This window comes from Cavia porcellus, unplaced genomic scaffold (genome assembly GCF_034190915.1).
Source record: "Cavia porcellus strain 051 isolate PalLab524CR breed Dunkin Hartley unplaced genomic scaffold, mCavPor4.1 scaffold_12, whole genome shotgun sequence".
NCBI lineage: Eukaryota > Metazoa > Chordata > Mammalia > Rodentia > Caviidae > Cavia > Cavia porcellus.
The window spans coordinates 83,924,728-83,947,171 of NW_026947495.1; the positions used below are offsets into that span (position 1 = coordinate 83,924,728).

General features: G+C 39.8%; 1 protein-coding gene across 10 annotated transcripts in view; it reads right to left on the bottom strand.

The window, feature by feature from the left end:
* Window positions 1-8,297: 8,297 nt before the first annotated feature.
* Window positions 8,298-22,444, bottom strand: part of Hycc2 (hyccin PI4KA lipid kinase complex subunit 2) — a 69,713-nt gene continuing 55,566 nt past the window's right edge. For 9 of the 10 annotated variants that reach the window (XM_023562193.2, XM_005000703.4, XM_063259537.1 and 6 more), the window contains 3 exons: window positions 21,244-21,403; window positions 20,220-20,387; window positions 8,298-15,842 (listed from right to left, as the gene is read on the bottom strand). In XM_023562193.2, coding sequence (XP_023417961.2) covers window positions 15,241-15,842; window positions 20,220-20,387; window positions 21,244-21,403 — 930 coding nt within the window. In that variant the 3' untranslated portion in view covers window positions 8,298-15,240. The remainder of the gene's footprint in view (window positions 15,843-20,219; window positions 20,388-21,243; window positions 21,404-22,444) is intronic. The other variant, XM_003463335.5, reaches the window with a different exon arrangement.

Below are 22,444 nucleotides of genomic sequence, written 5' to 3' on the forward strand. Positions count from 1 at the left end.
GTTTCATCACTGCTCAGACTTCGGACCAGCGGTTTGGACTCAGCTCCCACCTTTTTTTTTTTTTTTTTTCGTATGGTTCTGTAGATCTTGCTTATAGAGCCTCAAACATTTTTTGTACAGTTTATCTTGCGTATAACAGTACTCATTTTTACTGATTGTACAGCCCAGCACTAAAGTTTTAAGTTCTGTCATACGTGACAATGTTGCATGTAAAAGTTACAGAAATAAAAGCACAATCATCAAGTTGAGTTTCCTTTGACCATTTCTGCATATTGTAATGTACATACTGTATACAGTTCCTTGTTTAGTTAATTGTGTGCCTAGTCACAGTGCCCTTCCATAACTTAGTTATTAAGAGAGAATTTTTATGCAAAACGAGGTAAAAGAAGAGCGCTTAAAAACTTGAAGACCTAGGGCTGGCGATTTAGCTCAGCGGTAAAAGCACCTGCCTTGCAAGCTCATGGTCATGAGTTCAATCCCAGTACAAAAAAAAAACTTGAAGACCTAGGACTATTATAGTAGATATGTTTAGCTAATATTTTCTTTGTTTCTATGATGTAATTAAACCCTACTGTTCCTGTCTTCAATAAAGTCTTCTACAGACACAGACTGTTTTTGTTACTTTCATGTCACTGAGACACAATACCCAACACCCACAGTAAAAGGATGAACAATTTATTTTGGTTCATGTTTTTAGTCATAGTTGGCTGGCTCCACAGCACTGTGACACAGCAGAGGCGAGTGGTAGGGGGAAAGCTGTTCACTGTGTGGTGGTAGCAGAGTCTGGGAGGAGCTGGGCATAGAGATGAACCCATCCAGGCCAGGGCCCAGGTGACTGCCTCTTCCAACCAGGCTCCACCCCTAGCAGCAATGAGCTGGGGTGCTCACAATTCACTTTTCAGAAGCCTCCTCTATGAGCACATGACGCTTTGGGGGGAATTTTATAGTGATTTTTGTTTTTTGTGTTTTTGTCTTTTAGAGATATGGTCTTACTCTGCAGTTCAATCTGGCCTTGAGCTCACTTGAGCTCAGGCTGGTCTCAAACTTGAAGCAATCCTGCCTCAGCCTCCCAAGTGCTGGGATTATAGGCATGCGCTACCATACCCGGCTTGGGGGACATTTTAGATAGCATTAGACAGCATTCTGTCTTTGGTGCCCAAAAGATTCACACATCACTTACGCAAACAGATTCAGTCCATCTCCAAGACTTGCTTAGTTATGCCAGAGGGTGTTAGGAGGAGCTTATCTTTGTGGTCACATGTGAGAATGACCAGGGAAGCTTTCAGAACAACCAAGGCCAGGTCCTGTTGGACATTATAAATATTACTTGGCTGTCAGGATTCTTTTCCAATTCCCAGTTTACTTATTTTTTTGGAGAGAGGATCTTCTGTATAGTTAAGGCTGGCCTAAAACTCCCGGCACTCCTGCCTCAGCCTTCTGAGTGCTCGGGTTACAGGTGAGCCACTAGGCCTGGCTCTACAGAGTTTTAATGTGCAGGTGAGGCTGAGAAGCAGCGAGCTAGCAAAAGTAAGAGGTTTAAAAAATAAAAAGAGGGGCCGAGGATGTAACTCAGTGACACAAGTGCCTGCCTGGCAAGTGTGAAGTTGAGTTTGATCACTGGTATAAAAAATAAAAAAGGCTTGGAGTTTAGTTCAGTGGCACAAGCGCCTGCTTGGCAAGTGCAAAGAGGGATTTAGCTCAGCGCAAAGGCCCTGGGTTCAATTCCCTGAGTGGTGTGCACACACGTGAGAAGCATTTTCAGTAGAGAAAAATGACTTAGATACCATGCTATGCATATAGCTTGACCCTCTGTGGGTCTAGAGCAGTGATGGCAAACCTTTCAGACCTAGTGCCCAAACTGCAGCACAAAACCCACTTACCACAAGCACTAACACTGCAATTGAACCTGAATACTGAGGTTTTTGTTTAGAACTTGGACATTAAAAGAAAAATAGTAACAGCTTTCAGTGATATAAACTGCCCGCTGTGACACGTGTGCCAGATTCTCACAGCCAGTGGTCTAGAAAGGCAGTGGCAGATACCTCAGCAAGTAATTTCTACCCAGCTTTTTTGTTTTTGTTTTGACTGTACAGGGGATTGTGAACCCAGGGCTGAGGCCTGCTAGACAAACACCACCACTGCTTCAGTCAGCTTCCCCCAGGCCACAGAACACTATGGTGAGCTACACAGCTGTTCCACTGTCCTCTTTCCTGTTCCAAAGCTTCCTCACCTTACCTTCCTTAACTTCCACAAGATGGATGAGGTCGCATTTTGCTTGTTTTACTAACACGCCCTAGGCAAGTCTCTGTCCTTTCTCATTTTCATTTATTTTGAGACGGGAGCTCCCCAAATTGCCCAGGCTGATCTCATACTTGTGCCGCGCCTGCCTCAGCCGCCCGAAGAGCTGCAATTACAGATGTGTGCCCCTTGCCCACCTAACTAGATGTTTTTTTAAAAACTTTATGTTAGTCATGCTCAGGAAAGAAAAACATTACTTCTCAACCTCCAGACTAAAATAAAAGGAAGTACGACTGTCAGAACCTCCTTCAGGCTTTTTGTGCAAGGAATAGTGAGGCAAGATAACCTGTTAGTGAGGGATTCGGCAAAGTAAGCCTTACAATGTGCACAGAAGGGCTGCGGATTCAGCCGCACAAGTGCCTCCCTGGCAAGTGGGAGCTCATGAGTGTGATCCCTGGTGCTTCAGTTTTGATGTCAATCCTCCTCACCCTGAGAGATGAGAGCCCACAGCTTGGCTTCTCCCTCATCCTCAGCCCACAGCATGGTATCTCTGATTAAAGCCTAGCTCACCAAAACTACTTGGGAGCGACAGGGGGCACATAACTGACCCTCAGACTTGCTTCAAAAACTATGTATCAGCACCTCAGCTAAACCTATTTGTATTCACTTAAAACCAATTGAGGGGATAAAGACAAAATTTATCACATATCAGTACACATTAGTAGGGCCATGTTTAGCCAGAATGGAAACAGTTGCTTTTCTTTCAAGGAGCATCCTGGTGATCCTTCACAACAGCTATACAGTATAATTAAAAGAATGGGTAACTAGCTTTAGAAAATAATTCTTGGGCTGGAAATGTAGCTCAGCAGCATAAGCACCTGCCTGGCAAGCACAAGGTCATGAGTTTGATCCTTGGTTCTAAAGAAAAAAACAAGAATTCTCAATAGAGTTCGTATAAAGCCACTATTTATAACAACAGTTGTGAATAAATTAAATGTCTATAGATTCCTTCAAATTCCATATTTTGTGGGCTGGGGATATATATATATCTCAGTGGTACAGCATCTGCCTGGCTAGCGCAAGGTCCTGAGTTTGATTTCTGGCACCCACAAAAAACTGCATTTTAGTTGCAAGAAATATGGAAAGCCTGTTTGGGGAATTCTCTATAAAATACTGGACATACTAAAATAAGAAATTTAGCCAGGCATGGTGGCACATGTCCATAATTTGCAAGTTCCAACCCAATCTGGGCAACTTAGAAATTTGAAAATTTTAAAAACAAAAAGTTCTAAGTTAAATCTCTACTAATATGAAAAGAAAAAACCCAGCTAGGGATATAGCTCAGAGGCATAAACGCCACCCTGGCAAAGATAAAAATAAAGAAAACAAAGCAGGGCGTGGTGGCACGTGCCTGTAATTCCAGCACTCGGGAGGCTGAGGCAGGAGGATTATTGTGAGTTTGAGACCAGCCTGGGTTACAAAGTGAGCTCAAGGCCAGCCTGAACTGCATAGTGAGATTCATTCTCAAAAAGACCAAAACAAATCAAAACGAAACAAAAAACCCCCCAAAGGGCCAGGGATTTAGCTCAGTGCCATAAGTGTCTGCCTGGCAAGCATGAGGTTATGAGTTTCATCCCTGGTAAAAAAAAACTAAACAAAATAAAAACAAAAAAACCTGAACACAAGGGTTTGGCGTGCTGCTCAGTAGTTAGAGCCTACTTAGAATATATGAGGCTCAAAAAAAAAAAAAAAAAAAGAATATATGAGGCTCTGGGTTCCATCTCTAGCACTGTTAAAACAGGAATTTTATTGAATGTAATAGTGTTTTGGTTAAATTATACATTATTTCAGAACTATGCACCGACTAGCATGACCTTAACATAAAATATGTTTTCATTTTGAACATGTGTTAAACACTGTTTAAGATAATGTGCCAAAAACTGGTTCTTCAAGTAGATTTTAAGAAGCTAGTTCCAACCCTAAACCCTTGAACAAGATTTGGGCTATTACTACCACTTACTATAGAGCCATTGTGTTTGGACTGAGACCCCAGGGCAGATTAAAGCTTTTGGAGGTGTTAACCACAAGAGATTGTCTTGGGGCCGGGGAGTTAGCTTGGCTGCATCAGTACCCAAAACACAAACAAACAAGAGACTCTGTCTTCCCTTGCTCTCTTCTGCACCTTTGCAGGCAAACTGCTGGGATTAGAGGAAATCCTGTCAGGTTTTGTATTTTGAAAGTCTACACTACTAGTTTTTCTCATCTGAAATTTCTGTTCTGAGGTGTAGACAGACCATTTTCTCATTTCTCCCTAGGATGACCCACAACTAGAACCACTGAGTAAGCATGTGCTAAATCCCCAGCCCCCCACTTGTGCCACTGAGTCCCTGGCCCTGGCGCCCCATTTTCTAATAGCTGCTTCAGTCTCCTTTTTCAGAGTACTGAAGTTTTCTTTGTAGTGGTCTTCTACTTCCTTGGTTAAATTAATACCTAGGCATTCCATTTTTCTTGATAATTTCCTTCTGAGTTCATTATTGTGTACACAAAGGGTATTGACTTTTGCATGCTTTTGTATCCTACATTGCTTGAAATTGGTAAGTAGTTTTTTTGGTGGAGTTCATTGGTCTTCTATGCAAAGTATCATGTTATTTGCAAATAATAATTTGAGTTCTTTTTTTTTTTTTTTGGTCTTTTTCTTTTTTTATTGGTACCGGGGATCCAACTCACGACGACACACTTGCAAGGCAGGCACTTATGCTGCTGAGCTAAAACGCCAGCCCCTGAGTTCTTCTTTTTCTATATGTATCCCTTTTGTTTTTTTCTCTTGCCTGATCACTCTGGCTAATGTTTTCAGTACTGTGTGGAATAGAACTGGTGAGAGTGGGCATCTTTGGCTTGTTCCTGATTTCAGAGGGAATGCTTTCACAAACCGAAACCTTTAACCTTCAGGCTAGCGGACTGTTGTGGGATGGGTCCTGTCATGGTGTATGTTGGTGGCCCCCAGGCCTCATGAGTTTGCATTGTGCATTTGTGATAGGTTCATTGTCTAGTGTTTGGATTGGAGGTGTGAGTGCTACACTGGCCTATGGGTGGAGATAGGATGTAATGCAATGGCAGGAAGAAGGCATGTTTTGCTCTTTGCTGGTTCCTGCTTGTGTTTGCAGCCGCCATGAACTGCGGCCCAGCCATGCCACCCGGCCTTGGAGCCAAGTGAGTGTGGACTGAAACCTCCAAAAACTGTAAGAAATAAATCTTTCCTTTCCCAACTTGGGCTTCAGGTATTTTGTCTCAGCGAGTAAAGTAACTAAGACAGGTCCCAAAGGCAACAGCCTTGAGTTTGTAAAGAGCTTAGTTATGTAACATTTAGAAGTGGAATGTACAAAGCAAGTAACAAAACATCACATAATTGGTTATAAGTATTGAGTTATATAGTGACAGGCAGGCTGGTCTTGAACAGATTTGTTGAAACAGAAGAATTTTTTATCACAATACAGAAACATTGTGGGGACAAAGGAAGGGGCACTTGCAGGGTGAGCATAGTTAACAGTGTCCTTGGGCCAGGGATTTAGCTCAGCAGCAGAAGCACCCATCTGGCAAGCATGAGGTTGTGAATTGGATCCTTGGTACAAAAAAAAAAAAAAAAAAAAAAAAAAGCCATCAATCACTGCAGTTCATTTTAGGGACAGTATGTGGGGGTCAATATCCCTCTTTTCCTCTGGCCTACAGTGACCACCTCCAGCCACAGTTGTCTTACATGCTGAGGGCCCATCATTAACTGTGTAATAAGAAACAGTGACCTACATATCTGGATAAGAACTAAATGAATGTGTGGAGGAATAGTGCTGCTGCTCACCTATGCTCTTAACACCTTAAAAGAATTTTTTTTTTGATCTTTTTGTGACAGGATCTCCCTATGCAGTTCAGGCTGGCCTTGTACTCACTTTGTAGCCTAGGCTGGTCTCGAACTTGCAACAATCCTCCTGCCTCAGTCTCCTGTGCTGGGATCACAGGCGTGTGCCACCATGCCCAGCCAAAAGACATGATTTTTATTTTGAACTTATTGTGTATTTTCCAAGAATTTAGAAATGAGCAAGTGTGACTTTTTTTTTTTTTTTTTTTTTTTTTTGGTACTGGGGATTAAACTCATGACCTCGTGCTTGCCAGGCTGGCGCTTATGTCGCTGAGCTAAATCCCTGGCCGACATTTCTAATAAAAGGAAAACATTTGAAACAGTCAACTCATGAATTTCATCCTTCCTAATGATCCAGAGTCAAAGGAACAAACAGCAGCCCAGGATGTAGCTCAGCGGTATAACTGCCAGGCTAGCTCAAGGTCTTGAGTTTAGTTCCTGATACCAAAACAATAAAACAAACCTATGAGTTGTCCAAAATCATTTTCTTCTAGAACTGATGTCTTTGCATTGAGGCTTAATATATACAATACATGATCTTTGTACTGCTTACATCCACAACAAGATGGAGCATAAAGCCTTTGTTCAAAGCAAAGAATAACATCCCGAGGGGAGAAGGCACAGAGGTTTTCTAGGAATTTGATGTAAAGAAAGGGAAAAGAACAGAGTGCTTTCCACCCTTCCCAGTGCAGTTCCATGATAGACTTGCAGGAGACGTTGTGGGCCCCTGGCCTCCAGTTGGTCGGGGCAAGTGTGGGAGGTATGGTCATGGGCTCTAGGTCTTCAGTTGGACTCATACAGAATATCACTGTGGGATCCAGGTCCTTGGCTGTATTACTGGGGTCTTCACGTGTGGACAGCTCTCCTGCACTTCTTGTATTTGACTCTTTGGTGAATATTGTAAAATAATTCTATAAATTATAAGTCCTGTATTAAATTATTTTCCTTGCAAATCCTGACTATAACACTCGTTCCAAAAGCCTTGGAAACATCTTTGCAAACACAGTGTACAAAAGACCATAAAGTTTAACGATGAGGGAACTGCCCAGAGTGCAGAAACAGGTACTCTGACACCCTGCAGAAGACACCAGGGCTGGGCACAGTGCAACAGTGGTCGCACTTGCCTGCGATGAGCAAGGCCGTAGGCCTTTCAAAAGAGTGTGAATGATAGTGTAGTAAGGTGCAAAGTGGACTGCAAGCCTGCAATCACAGAAACTCCTGCTTGGGGGGCTGCAGCAGAGAGATCAGAAGTTCAGCACCAGCCTGGGCAACTTAGCATGACCCTGTCTCAAAACAAAAAAGGCTGGGGCCATAGCTTAGGTGAGTTTGCCTAACATGTACAAGCAAGAAGCTGTTCAGTTAAAATCTGAGTTCCTACAAATAGCATTCTGGAATCGCTGGCCCATCCTAGCACCCCTAAGGTAGGTAGTATTCAAGAATTACAGGCAATTAGACAGGTTACACTATGGAAGTCAGTTTAGAAGGTGGGGTACATCGCAACTCTAGAGGAGACACATCCCTTGAAGGCCAGACCTCAAAACAACAGGCAAGGCACCCACATTCTTCCCCTAAGAATAAGCAACAGTGACTATACCTAAACAGCTACCTATCATCTTGGGAAAGCCATGAAGAGCCTGTTGTGCTTCCTGCCCCCTTGCCCATTTGATTCCTAATCGGCATTATCTGAGCAGTTACGTTTGCAGTCCTATTGGGTGACCATAGTTTTGTCCCACCTTATGATTTCTCATTTCCCCCACCTCTACCTGCCTTACCTGGTGGTTTTGCTCTATAAAAAATACGCAGAGTTCAACTCATTCTTCAATTTGAGAATATGAACTCATACCAGACATCTAGCTGATTGGGACTCTTTCCCCCTATATCAGTGTTATATGTAATTTTATACATTGCCTTACTTTAAATAGGGCATAAAAGTTCAGATATACATAAATAAAATGGCACCGTGAAGAAACAGAATGAAAGGACTATTGTATAAAACTTAATGAGCCGGGGACATAGCTCATCAGTATTCTGCCTGAAATGCACAAGGTCATGAGTCCCATCTCCCCTACCAAAACAAAAAACATACAAAAAACAAACAAACAAATGAACAAAAAAGCACTTAAAATAAAATAAATTCAAGGAAATCCAGTTAAAAGCCAAATAGAGCTGTATTTTTATACTGTACAAAAGAAAATTTACATTCTTAATATAACTAGATACACCTAGAAGAAAATTACACATTTGTCAAGAAACACAGTATTTAACATCTTAGATTGTTTCTGCATTGGAGACCGACATTGATCTTTATACATCTTTATTTACAGTAACTTAAAATATTTTTTCATCTCTGGCAGATATTTACAAGGTGAACAGTGACTAATTACATTTCACATTTCAACAATCAACAGCATTATAATCAGTTAGAGACAGGATAATGGCTTACATGCACCAATAAATATGGTCTTAAGTGTGCAGTTTTTTTCCTTTTACTCAAAAGATGGAGATTTTCACTAGTCCTAGGTTTGAGGACCTCATTCAGTAGAGATAATTTCTATAAACCTATCGTATTTAAAGTTTCACCAGCACCATTCCCTCAGTACTTGGGAAGTTTATGCCAAACTGTAGGTTAATGCTGGTTAAAAAACCCCACAAACCCAATTAATACATTCTGTACTCTTTCATGAAGCAAACACACGAGTAGGATTTTTCTGTGTAGCTGTCCCTTGTTGCAGAGATCAGACTGCACAAAGCCTAAGCAGTGAAAATCCTTCAGAATGTATAGCTCAGGATAGCCAAATTGCCTTGACAAAAAGTGGGAAAACAATCTGCATTGTAAAATCATTTCATTTAACCACTTAAACTGAATGCAAACCCAGCTGAAACTTTAGAGTAACAATAAAAAGATTCAATGTGGAGTAATTTTTCAATAAATATTTTAAAGTAACGTATGGAGCATGTATTAATTTAGTTTGGAATATAAGAACCACACCTATAGCAGGGATAATTAAAGGGCCAATTTTCTCCTTCCAGGATAACTGATCAAAACATTCATTACTTTATAATTATCATGTGAAAAAAATACATAGAACTTTTATCAGATAATGTACAATTACGTGATTTAAAAAAAATCTTTTAACAGCTTCAATAAATTTGTAGTTCTTTTTCTACACATTTAAGAAATTTTAGCTTTTATTAATCCAATCATGTTTTTATGCAAAGAAAAAACTCAGCAATCATATACATAAATTATGTAAACCATACCATTTTAATCAGTATTGTATTTATCAGAAATAATTGCCACTGCCCAGTGGAAAAGGTGCATTTCCATAATTTTCCCTGCAATTTTATTGGAAGAACCCACAATATCATATAATACACCAACATTAGGAATTTCCTTTTTATTCAATACTGATGTGCAGAATCCTTAATTTTAGTTAAGGAGACAAGAAAATGTGCTGGAAGAAATAACAGTATTTGAATTTGGCTTTTAACTTGTACTTTTGCTGGAATATTCACATGCTGCTGACATAGGAAGACTGTCTGTATACCTATTTTCCAGATCAAAGACTTTTAATATGACTTCCCGGGAGTTAGAAAGCAATCCTAATGTTAAAGGGGGTTGATTCCTTAAGAGGTACTTTAAAAACTATTTGGACAATAAGATTTTCTTTGGTAAATTTTGTAATTAATGAAGCTGTAGAAAATTTCCTCTAATATACTTAATACTGAGCTGTTTATAACTGAAATACAGCAAACCAGATTCTTGTTAATTCTGTAGCTGGGAACAGATTGTCCAATTAAGTTCATTTCTCTCTGAAAATAAAAGAATCTGTTTATTAGACTTATCTTCAAATACAGTTTTAAAACAAGGACTCACTTATACTTTAAGCTACATACACCTACTTTTTGGTAAAATCTGTATCAATTATAATAGCAGAGTAGCAGATATGAATATGCTTTAATTTGTAAACATTAGGAACATGGTTCCTCAAAATTCAAAAGCGAAACACAGAACCTCTGTTTCTGTGCTACACTGCATTATTTCACACCATTCATAGCTTTCTGTTAATGCCTATCCTGAATTATCTGCTTTCTATTTCTCATAGAACTAATGGCTAAGAAATGACCAAAGTTGTGACTCTGATTAGGTTAGTAGACATGTGCTTTCATGGGCAGGAAGATGTATGGTGAGCCCTGTGTGAACGGTTATTTCTTATGTTGTTCAGTGTCAGTATGATACACCCATTGGGTATTCACAATACAATGCTAAAATTTGTGTTATGTTACCAATTATGATCAACTTAACATGGACAGTTTTGGTGACTCATGATTTTATCAGTGCTATTAATTTTATACTCATCTTCTTTTAAATCTGGCAAATATTCCAACTTTTAAGTTATCTCTCTCTACTTGGTTTTCATGTAACGTATTTTAAAAGCCACTTTTTCAAAAGTAGTACAAAATGTGTTTCAGCCAACGTGGTGGTGAAACAGTGACAGTAATCATTCAACTTGAAAGATAAAAAAATCTCATGTCCCGACTGTGTAACATAGCCACAGTATAGAAAAGTTGCCCTAAAATTCTTACAGATTTTCTGATCACTAGCATGACCTACTGAGCTTTTCAAAACTGAAAAACAAATATGTAATTGAAACACTGGTTTTTAAAAACTAACTCTAATGTAATCCAAGATCAGAAACGGAGGTGCTCCTCCTTGCCAGTGTTTGTACAGTACACTACCCATTAAGACACATACTAGTATTTTTATTTACAAATGAACATGCAGAGAATTAAATGAGACAAGTGATTGTCAACAACTAATGTACCAAAAATTAAGACTCATACAAACCTCACAAAGTGATAGGAAAAACACCCCATTTCATTAAAATATTCACAATAGTGCAAACAAAACAATCTGAAAGAAGTTATTCTTAGTATTCCAGTGTCTAATAAATATAATTAATTTAAGAATACACATTGGAAATATTGAACCTTATATAGCTGAGACTACCACGGTGACAACATTTTATATGGTATATACAATTTGTTTGACGTCATGGTCACTGTTCCATTATGGATTCGTAAGCTTCCCACTATGAACCTTTCTCAATTACATAAGGAAATATTGCTTTTATCTGCTGCAAGCACAGTAAGGTCCAACCTCTCTCTATACTGGAAACTAATGTAATTATATTTATTTCATCTTTATAATACTCCATTGTACAATACAATTAACTGGCCACCTTGGTGACTAAAAGCTGGCTGATTTAAAAATTACTTTAAAGTAGCTAGAAACACTGATCAAGCCACTGTTTAAGTTTATTTTGCACTTAAATAAATCTTTACACATATAAACAACATGGCAGCATACAACTGTTATGTGGCAGAAAATCCGTAAGGCATAAATTAGCTTAAAGAATAATGTACCTATCCTTATATCTGTATAGACACCTACATTTCTAACATTGCCCCATCTATATTTATCACCCTTCATTTTTTTCTAGATTTAATACTTTTCTTCATGTGCTGTACTCACCAACTACTAACTAGACCAATAATGCAAAGCAACTGCAGAAATGGAAAATGTTACGTACATTGATCACGGTAAAGAGAGGCAGTGGGTGTATGCAATTGCTGGAGACAAGGTCTGATTCTGGCTCTGCTTCTTATTTATGTGACGGAGTCAGGTCACAACCTCTTCGAGCCTCAATTTCCTGAGGCTGAATGTGTGTGCGAGGGGAGACTAGCTAGAGTGTCTCCAGGGTCTCTTTTAGCACAAAAATTCTGATCCAATAAACAGGCACAGAAGAGTGAAGTTTCAGAAAAGGAAGGGTGGTGCTTAGGGGATTAGCATTTAGGTTACAATCATTTTTCTTCTAGCTTATTAAGATATTTTCGTATTTTAAAACTTCTAAGGTAACTTCTCACTTTACATTTAAACTTTGCTTTTAGTAACATGACTTTAAATTTTATCAGAGTCCCAAAACCTTCAGATGTTTCTTGGTATTCTGTAATCCTGACACAACTGCATCAATCAAATTATTTTACTATACAAAACAAGTATTCTGTCCCTAAATATATTTTCCATAGATGGATGGAATACTTTTTAAAGTGAAAAATATAAAACAAAAAGTTGTCCTGTCGAAGGATCAAATGTTAGTTGCTGGCATGTATTTGTTATGGTTGTTATAAACCTTAAGCAAACTTATTTTAAATTATTTAAATAAATAATGCAGCAATTTTTTTAAACTTAGAAAATCTGACAGTTTAACTAACTCATTTCATCTTAACTGTATCATACATAGCAAATCTAAGAACCTGAATGCAAAGTTCAAACTAAAGGAAATGTTTCTTTGAAGCATTGGCAAACTTGAAGGAATGGCAAACAGTTAAATGAAATCATGGGACAGTAACGGTTATGCCCATACACAAAGCCTCTAAAAAACTCCTCTTATTCATATGCAGATGGAGATTGATGAGGTCCTCTATGATTAAAAAGTTTTCAAACTAAGCTTTTCAGGTATGCCATAAAATTCTTTTTTTGTCTTTTTCCTTTTTATCGGTACCAGGGATTGAACTCAGGACTTCCTGCTTGTAAGGCAGGTGCTTATGCCACTGAGCTAAAACCCCAGCCCCAAGATTCTTAACCAAAGGGAATTTTTATGCTTTTGCTATAATTTGGGTAATTTGGTTATTTCTTTAACCAAAGAAATTTTTAACTGAAACCATCCTTGGTTTACATGCCAGTATACACACAACTTTTTAAAACCAGGTATTTTTTTTTTTCTTTTGCCAAGATCTTATTCCCTGTTAAGCACAATGTTCTTTTTCTTGTGTACCTGAAACTTTATCTTCTTTCTTGTGTGTGGTATACCCACCTCATTTATTTTTGTGGTTGAAAAATTTTTCTGCTGTTTTTGACATCCCATAGTAAAATGAGAAGAAATAAGAGATATCTCAAACATCTCTGTGATCTACATGTATACATACCACACACACATACACACACACACACAATCAACTGCCTATCAACTTTTAGCTTTCTCTTGAACTTTGGCCATATGAAGGACACTGGGTCAGGTTCTAGTTTTCCATTCTCTTTTTTTGTCTTTTTTTAAATCGGTACCGGGGATTGAACTCACGACTGCCTCCTTGCAAGGCAAGTGCTTATGCCGCTGAGCTAAATCCCCAGCCCCTTAGTTTTCCATTCTCATGAGCTGACATAAATTACAAACCACCAAATTCAAACAAGTACCTTAATAGCAAGACCATTTCAAAAAGACAACAAAACAAGTACCTCACTATTCTTACAAAGATTCCAACATAAAGCCCTCCACATCCTTTTTGAAAAAAGAAAATGCTCTTATAATTAAAATGGAACAGGAGATTCTTAAGTATGAAAAAACAGAAACTGTGTTCAGTTATTTTATTAACAAGACCTACTGTAAGTTTAATTGGTAGACATAAAATTTTCAACTTTTTTATGAGAATACTTGCTTTCTATAAACTCACTATATTTTTCTTTCATAATAACTAAAAATGTCTAAATGTACAATGCACTCCATAGTACTCTGTTAAAGGGTGATTTATACAACTTCAAGTTAAATACTGTTTCCAAAAGTCTAATGTATTCCCTTCTTTATCCAAACATTAGAGCCCAACACTCAGAAGAGGTTGTAATAGTCTTATCCAACCAAATCAAAATGTAAAACTTTTAAGCCAGTAAAGTACTTTTGTGGCCTCTTAACATTTACCAAATGCTACTTACATACATTCATTATCTAGCTTACTGGCATGATTTCAAAGTTTTATAAAAACGACAAACTGCAGAAATATGATTAGAAGATACACAAATTGCATCATATTAAACACAAAGGCAGTGTGGTCCTTTTAGGAGAAATCAAGTCAGTACCCCCTGGTAGAAATGTTCTATAAAAATGTGTCACATTGAAGCATCAGTGTTTTCAGCCAATTATCTGTCCCTGATACATTGCTTCGGAATATATAATCTATCAGGACTTTAAGTTTCTTAATCCAAAATACTTGACTGAATTTAAGTACATCTAGAAAGCAGCTGAAAGGGTTTCTCCAATAGTCTTGACATTTCACAAAATGGACTGAGAAATCCCTCTCTTTACCTGAAGACGTACAATTCTACTTCAGTCATCAGCTCACAAAAGAGAAAAAAGCAAATCAAAACCTCCCCTCACACACAAGAAACAAAACCCCTCCCCCCACAAAACCCCAGCACCAAGTCAATCATTCCTGGGAAACAGAACATGCCCCTTGGATTCTCATTTGTTAGCTGTTCAAACTTCAAGGAGAAAAAGGACCCTAAGTCTTGGTGGGAAGAGGGAAGACATGTTAGTAATGACTAGAGCGCCATTGAGAAAGTGCATTATCAATTACACGATCGGCATAGAGGCCCCCCAAAGGAGGTGGCTGTAAATTGACTTAAATGCCTTAGTAATTGAACATTTATGTCCCCAGGATAAAGGAAAGGGGGGAAATGGGCCACCCTCATTTTAATGAAAAAGTGCAGTAGTCTACCACCCTTCCCCATGCTTCTTGAGAAAACAATTGCACAGACTCAGAGAAGTCCAAAATCATAGCAGAATCTCTGAGGCACTCCTGGTTAAAAGAAAAAATATGATCCAGTCATCTTCATAGTTCTATAGATTATGTGAACAAACCCGTTTTTGTTTTGTTTTTAAACAAAAGCCAAAGAATCATTTCATAGGGATCACATCCAGCATTTCCTCCAACGCACCTCAGTCTCACAGTGTTGAAATGGGGCTGATCCGCCTGCGATGGATTGCACATCACCCAAGGAGGAGGGAAGGCATGGGAAGGCAAGCGCTTCACACTGCTCACAGCACACAAGGAACAGGAAGGGCACAGGTAGAGACACGGAAGGAGAGAAAGAAAACCTTATTGCTGTTTCCATACAAAGTACAGTATGAATATAACTAAACTAACCCAAGTCGGACCGCGATGACCAGGATTTCACGAGGCGGAATGAAGTGTCTTTTTGCACACGAAGTGTCAGTTCAGTTACAAGGAAAGTGGAAAGAGAGGAGGGGGTGTCGAAGCTACACCTGGGATATCAGCTGCATATTGAAACTTGGGGAGCGGGACTGCTTGGTTAAAGGGGCTCCTGGGCTGAGGAGCTCTTTCCCATCACCAGCCTGACCCAGCCGTTCTTCCTGGAGGCTGATAGTTGAGTATCGGTTAGCACTGTTAGTTGCTAGATTGGTGACGCCCTCTGTGCCGATCCCAATGCTGGTACCTGCTTGGCTGCCGTTCACGTAGTCAAAGGACTTACTGGAGGAAGCGCTGGCTGTTCGGATCAGACTCAGACTGTTGGTTTTTGGCACCACCTGCCCAGCAGGCAGGCTCAGGTGTTTCTTCATGGGTGTCAGCTCAACTGAGTCTACACTAAAGTCAGTCAGCTGCTGCCCATACTGTTTGCGAACTACTGACTCTCGAGGGCTCTCAATGGATCTGGTGCCAGAAGCTGCCTCTTTATCTTTGGCTGGACGCCCAGTGGCTACTTTCCGCAAGCTTCCCCTCTGAGAAGAGGAGGATGCTTTGGTCCCAACAGGCTGACTGCTGAGGGAGGCCCCTGACGAAAACCCTTCATCAGCATCGTTCAGGTTTGCAAACTCTTCTCCTCCGTTTATGCTTTCAGCACCTAAAAAACAGACAGACTCAGGACCTCTGGGTTAAGTGAGAGGCAGACGAGAACAACACTGACCTCATCTCAAGCAATGCCTGCTGCAGGCTGCTAACGGTCTGACTGTCAGACTTCATCTAAGTAACTTGGAAGAATAACCCCTAAGTCTACACAAACCTGTGTTCCTTTAGTGTACATCAGCCCAGCTTTGGGAAAACTATCCAAAATAGACTTAAGTATACTAACAATTAGACACATAAAACTAGGTAAAACACAACATTTTGTCATCACAAATCTTTAATACACACTGTCATCAATCTGAGATAACTATAGCTACCTATTTAATAAACCCAGACAACTTTTTCCTTGTATCATCTTTAACCCACCACAGGAGAGACTGCACAATGGAGACTGTCTTCTAATTTCAGGTATCCAGAAAGGCACCAAAAACTCAAACCCCCCTAAGTACAATAAAATGTTGTATTTACTTAAGCTAACTGCTTCTATGAGAGTTTACAACTTGTAATGTGGAACTAGTACATTTTCTAACAACTAAAATGCCACACGGTTTCCAGAAATGTCACGGCCCTGCTGTGTCTCGTGTTCCTGTCTTCTCACTGGTCTTCCTCCCCATTTTCTTATCCGCTGATGGGAAGGAAACACTGTCAGGAGCAGGGGTAGGAATCCAGCAGGGACATTTACGACGGACCTTTTTGGTCAACATTATCTATTTCTATACTGTAACAACACTGAAATATACTACTGTTGTGGTCACAAAATACTGTAATAGTAAACTTCATGCAGAATGCGCATGAAATTAGTGAAAGAATCTTTATCTTGAGTTTTTGTGGAAAGAAAAGCATGTAATAATACATTGAGCTTGTAGTTTCCATAAAGCCCAGTTCTCTTACTGAAAGTGTAATCAATCTCTTAGAAGTTAATATATTTTCTTTTTTTAAAAATTGATTATTTGTTTGCTACACTGCCATGGCTGTTGATTTGCAAACTGTTTTCCACAGACAACAAAAAAGTTTAATTTGAACCTATAAAACAGATATTAATGTAATATTTAAGATAAAATATTAGGAAACCATCTAAACAAATACTACTTTGATAGATTCCTAAGCAAAACATATGCAAAACACAACCTGTAATGTAATACCTAGAAGAATAAAAACATGCTCTCATATGGATTAGTTATTTCTTCTAAATAGATTATTCTTAAAGCAAAAGCACCTTGTTATACTATCTACTGTGTATATATATGTATGTGTATATATATACACACACCCACACACCCAGCAGTTTAATAAAACTTTAATCATCATGCAAAGCCATGTGAAAATGCATTTACTAACAATAGTAGCAGCTGACACCACTTCTCTCAATCCCTTCAAGAAAACCTATATAAAATGCACCTCAAAAAGACTATATTTCTGTGGCATCATTTTAGTAATTTACTTTGTGCTAAAAAACTCCAAATTGCTCTAAGAACAGAGAATTACTGTATCAGAATATTAGTGAAAAAAAAAAACTGGGAGCAAATAGAAATTAATTATTGGATTTATATAATTAGGAAAAGAGACTGAGAGACTTAGTGCTAGCTTTGAATCTTGCCACATGCAGATCTGACGTCCAAGCAATATGGCCATAAAAGAGATGATAACATAAAAGCAACCATGCAAGAGAATCTACTAGTGTTTTATAGGCTAAGAAGCCTGTTTCAGTGTAAGGGAACAACGACACTACTTGTATCATAAGCACTGTCTTCAGTTCAGTGATGGGCTGATATTTCACCTTCAATTTCAACAGATAATAAATAATTTAAATTGGAAAAATTTAAAGTAGTCATACTGCAAAATGTGGTTTTTGAAAAAAAAAAAAAAAAAAAAAAAAGAAAGTCAATTACCTACATGAATCCAGAAGCTTCAGCAAACTACAAAATCACTGAAGTTTTATTTTACTTTTTTGAGACAGGGGTCTGGCTATGTAACCCAGGCTGGTTTTGAAGTCATTAAGGAGCCCAGGCTGGCCTAAAACTTTTGATGATCCTCTTGCCTTGGCCTCCCAAGTGCTGGAATTACAGGCCTGTGCCACTATGCTTGGCCAATGTTTTTTTTTTTTTTTGGGGGGGGGGAGTCTTTGGGGGTATTTTTGAGACAGGGTCTTGCTATGCAGTTTAGGCCAGCCTTGACTTCACTTTGTAGCTCAGACTGGTCTTGAACTTGTTAATGATTGTCTTGCGTCAGGCTCCTGAGTGCTGGCATGATAGGAGAGTGCCACCACGCCCAGTTTAGCCAAGGTTTTCACAATTTCTTTCTGTTTAATAAAACCTCAAGGAATAAAAAGGCAACTGTGTCTCACAACATTTTTCCTTTTTAATTTTATCCCTTCGTGACAATACTATTCATGATCCAAAGAACTAAGAATTCTTTATTTATTTGGTACCGGGGACTGATCTCATAACCTCACACTTGCCAGGAGGCGCTTATGCCACTGAGCTAAATCCCCAGCCCACATGATCCAAAAACTAACAATAATTTTTAGAAAATGTTTCTATTCATAGCTGCCTTTCCTATAGTCAGCTTCCACTAATAGACATTTTAAATTATAAACCAAGAGATTAAAAGATCAAGTCAGTTTTTAGAAATTTCACATATGCTCAAGAAACTTCCTCTCCTGTCCTTGTGGCCACACTCTCCCATTCCCCTCCCTAAACTGAGTTTTACCAGTAGCAGGAAACACTGCAATGTTTAATAGGCTACTGAGAGAAGAAATTACTATTCTGGCTCCTCTTTCAAAGTGTTTGACTTCTGCTGGGCATGATGGCGCAGGCCTGTAATTGCAGCAGTTGGGAGACTGAGGCACGAAGATCGCCAAGAGTTCAAGGCCAGCGTGGGTTACATGATGAGTTCAAGGCTAGCCTGGACCACACAGTGAGACTCTGTCTCAAAATAAAAACAAAAAATATATGGCTTCTCATCAATTGGAAGCAATGCTTCAGACTAATACGACATTTCCTAGAATTTCACTGAGTAACATAATACTATATTTAGCACAAATATTCCTGACATCCTAGTAATGGCAGTTGATGCACACCGAGTGGCTCATTTAATTATCAAAAATGTTGAAAAAAAATGGGCTGATGCTCAATTTAGGGAAACTCCAGGTTCTACATCTATTCATAATTTCATTTTTATGTATTTATACAACTAATTGTTTGCTAGGAACATCATGAAGAGTATGAAAACCAAACAGGAAGGCTGCATCTTCCATAGCCATACAAAGGGCTTTCTGGACAGCGCCACTCTCTGGGCCCCTTGTCAAGCGCAGGCAGCACTGTTCACTGCAGTAAGTTCCATCCCGGCAAAGGGCAGGAGACAGGGCTGACTTAGGTTTTTACTGAGCATGCTTAAATCTCTATAGCAACAAAGAGCAGGAACTCCTGCAGGTGGAAGTTCACTGCTTTAGGATGTTTGGCTTTTGCAATAAGTAAAAATATGCAACTACTTTCACAAATGCTTGGTTTATTTCACAAACTGCAGAAAGACGGTATAGGCAATGTGTTAAGCAAGGAAAACTGCCTGGCTACAGCTCCCCATTTTACAACACTAACTCCTGCAGCAAAACAGCAAGTAACTTTTCCTGGACAAGAGACGTGTTCTTTCATAGGGATAGGGAGGTTGGATAGAGAGGCCTAATTTGTAGAATAAAGGATCTACTAGGGTTTTGACCTCTAAGTAGTACATTCAATCCTGGGAGCTATCTAAAGAAGCATTACATGAAGTTGTAACATGCAATGTGCACCAGGTAGCACATTTATAGAGAAAAAAATACCACTCATTTACTAGTTAGACCTAATTTACTTGACCAACAGATTCTAAAAAGCCAATCAATACTATTACATTCTGCTAAAAGGGTAAGGCATTGTTAACCGAACACTCCTTAGAAATACAGATAAATTGGCCAGTTTCACTTCAGTTTCCCAAGAATATTAAGTTCTAAAAATCTCCTGACAGGTTCTTAAAGAACAAATTATTACATAAATACATTCATGCTGACTAATAAGACTCATAAATAAACATGCTCAGTAAGGTAAAAACTCCAAGCACTTGCAGACTGGGAGACAGGCCCTGCTGGTTAGTAGCCATGCCAAGCTGCTCTTGGGTCACACGGACGCACACTCCAGGCCAGCACAAAGGGGAACTGAAGAGTGAACCTAACCTGGTGCTAGGCATAGGGGAAGAGGGGTGCTTTGCAAGGAGGAGCTAGTACCCCCTGGGGTGGTAGAAACACACACTAGGATGGAGAGATGCTCTGCGGGGGAGAGAGGACCGGGATTCTGCCGCAGCAGCTGCCTCACTGACATCTGCCTCCTCCTCATCTCTGTCCTACCCTCTGTTGTGGCTGCTGCTGAGGTGGGCTCCGGCGAGCCGCGCTCAGGGGTCCTGCGCACCAGCACCGCCCCCTCGTGCACACGTTTGATCCCTAGGTCAGTGGAGCCGTGTTGGATCGGGGAGCCAGGAATACTCGAGTCAGCCTCGTTTGAGAAGTCAAAGCCATCTGGGATTCAACATATAACATTTTAGTGCTTTCGTGCTGCTCTGCTCTTTCCTGAGCACTCTGACCCAGGCAGGTAAAGAGAATGTATATATGGATATGCTATTAACACAACATTACTAACAGTTACATGTGTGTGCACAGCTTGCACGCACATGAGGTGGCAGATGAACAATGTGAGGTTTGCAAGTGGAAAGACAAGAATAGGGATCATTACAATTGGTATGTCTTTGGCAAGACAGCTTGACTGTTCCAGTCTATGAAATACTGCTGGGCTCAGCATGTATAAGTAAGGAAAAGCAAAGACAAGAATCTGAAAACAAGAACCGATTCGGTCGGTATGGGCTGCAGTGGCACACTGTCAGTTGGGCTGGCCAGAGAGTTTCCTCCCACAGTGCTCATACATGCACCTGCTCTTCCCAGGAAGTAACAGCTCAAATGACTTTGTTTCTACTGTTACCACAAGTTCAGAAAAATATTAAAATTAACCTGGTCTTATTTTCTGTTTTAACATTCATATAGCAGTCTAACATCTTTATACATATTCATATGTATTTACACTAAAATAATTTTAAGCATTTAATGCCTTTTTTTCCCTCTTTTCAGACAGGATCTCACTATGCCGTTCAGGCTGGCCTTGAACTCACTTTGTAGCCCAGGCTGGCTTGAACGCATAGTGATCCTCCTGCCTCAGCCTCCTGAGTACTGGGATTACAGGTGTACCACCATACCTGGCTCTAGTGCTACTTTTAAAAACCAAAAAATCTTTCATTATAGAGTCCTCTATGTAGTAACATGACCTGTGCAATCTGGTAAATGTACCTGACATGTAGAGCAGACTGTGGGGTTTTGTCCTTACCTTCTCTTCTCCATCTGTGACGACGGATTGAGGCCGTTGTGATTGCAGTCCGAGAAATCCTTGGCACTGTGGGAGTGACCTCCACTTTCAGGACTTTCTGGCCTTCTTGTGAGGAATCAGGAGCATCAAATGGTAGCGAGTTTTTCATAGCGTTGGCAACCTAAAATGACAATGTGAGTCTATACAAATTTACAACAAACATACACTTTTTGGTTATTCTGTACTTCTTGTTTCCACCTGTTGCACACCTGTACTGCTGCTCCCTCCCCCATCTCTCCTCTCTCACTCGCCCCTATTGCTTGCTGCTTCTGCTGTTTCCATCCCTGAACTGCTGTCCGTCGGCCCCTGTACCACTCTACCTTGGAGCCAGCTGATTATGGACTGAAACCTTTACAAACTGTGAGCTAAATAAACCTTTTTCTCCCTTTAAAAAAATAAAAGAAAAAAATTAAACGTACTATTATACATATATATCAGAAAGGGTGGTACTGCCAATGTTCTGTATTCTCTCATTTTCATTTTTTTGAGAGAGACTCATTAGTTAGTCCAGGCTGGCCTTGAATTCACTCTGTAGTCCAGGCCAGTCTCCAATTTGTGATGATCCTTCTGTTTAAGCCTCCTCATTGCTGGGATTACAAGTGTGTACCACTACACCCAGCCTGGATTGTAATCTTTTCAGTAGGCTTTTAAATAAATGAGCATTTATATTTAAAAATGTGAATCACATATGGTATGGACTCCTTTCAGTTAACTTTTGAAGAGAAAAAGCATTTAACATTTGTGTCCTGGTTTTAGACTTAAGTTTCTGACTATTCAAATGATAAACAGCATGCAACATTAATCCCACATGAGCATTAGCCCTCTCCACACCCGCACACTTCCGGCGCCACACCCCACTACTTTGTGCTAAGCTGAATGATGCGTAACTGGCATCAGACCAGCCATGCCCTGTAACGGGAGTGTGGATCCAGCAAGAGTCGTGAGCTAGCACACCACTTCCTCCCCCCCTCCCTCTCCACCGGTGTGGGACGGAACAACTTGGACAGACAGGTGAGACTGACCGGCCCACCAGGACCTGCTGCCTGGTCCATGGATGATAGAGGGATACAGGGTTAAGTCTCCTGAGTTTAGTTGTTATCATTTTCCTCAGACGATGCTGACTTATGTGTCAACTACGCCCTTTATCATATGGCTCCAGCTG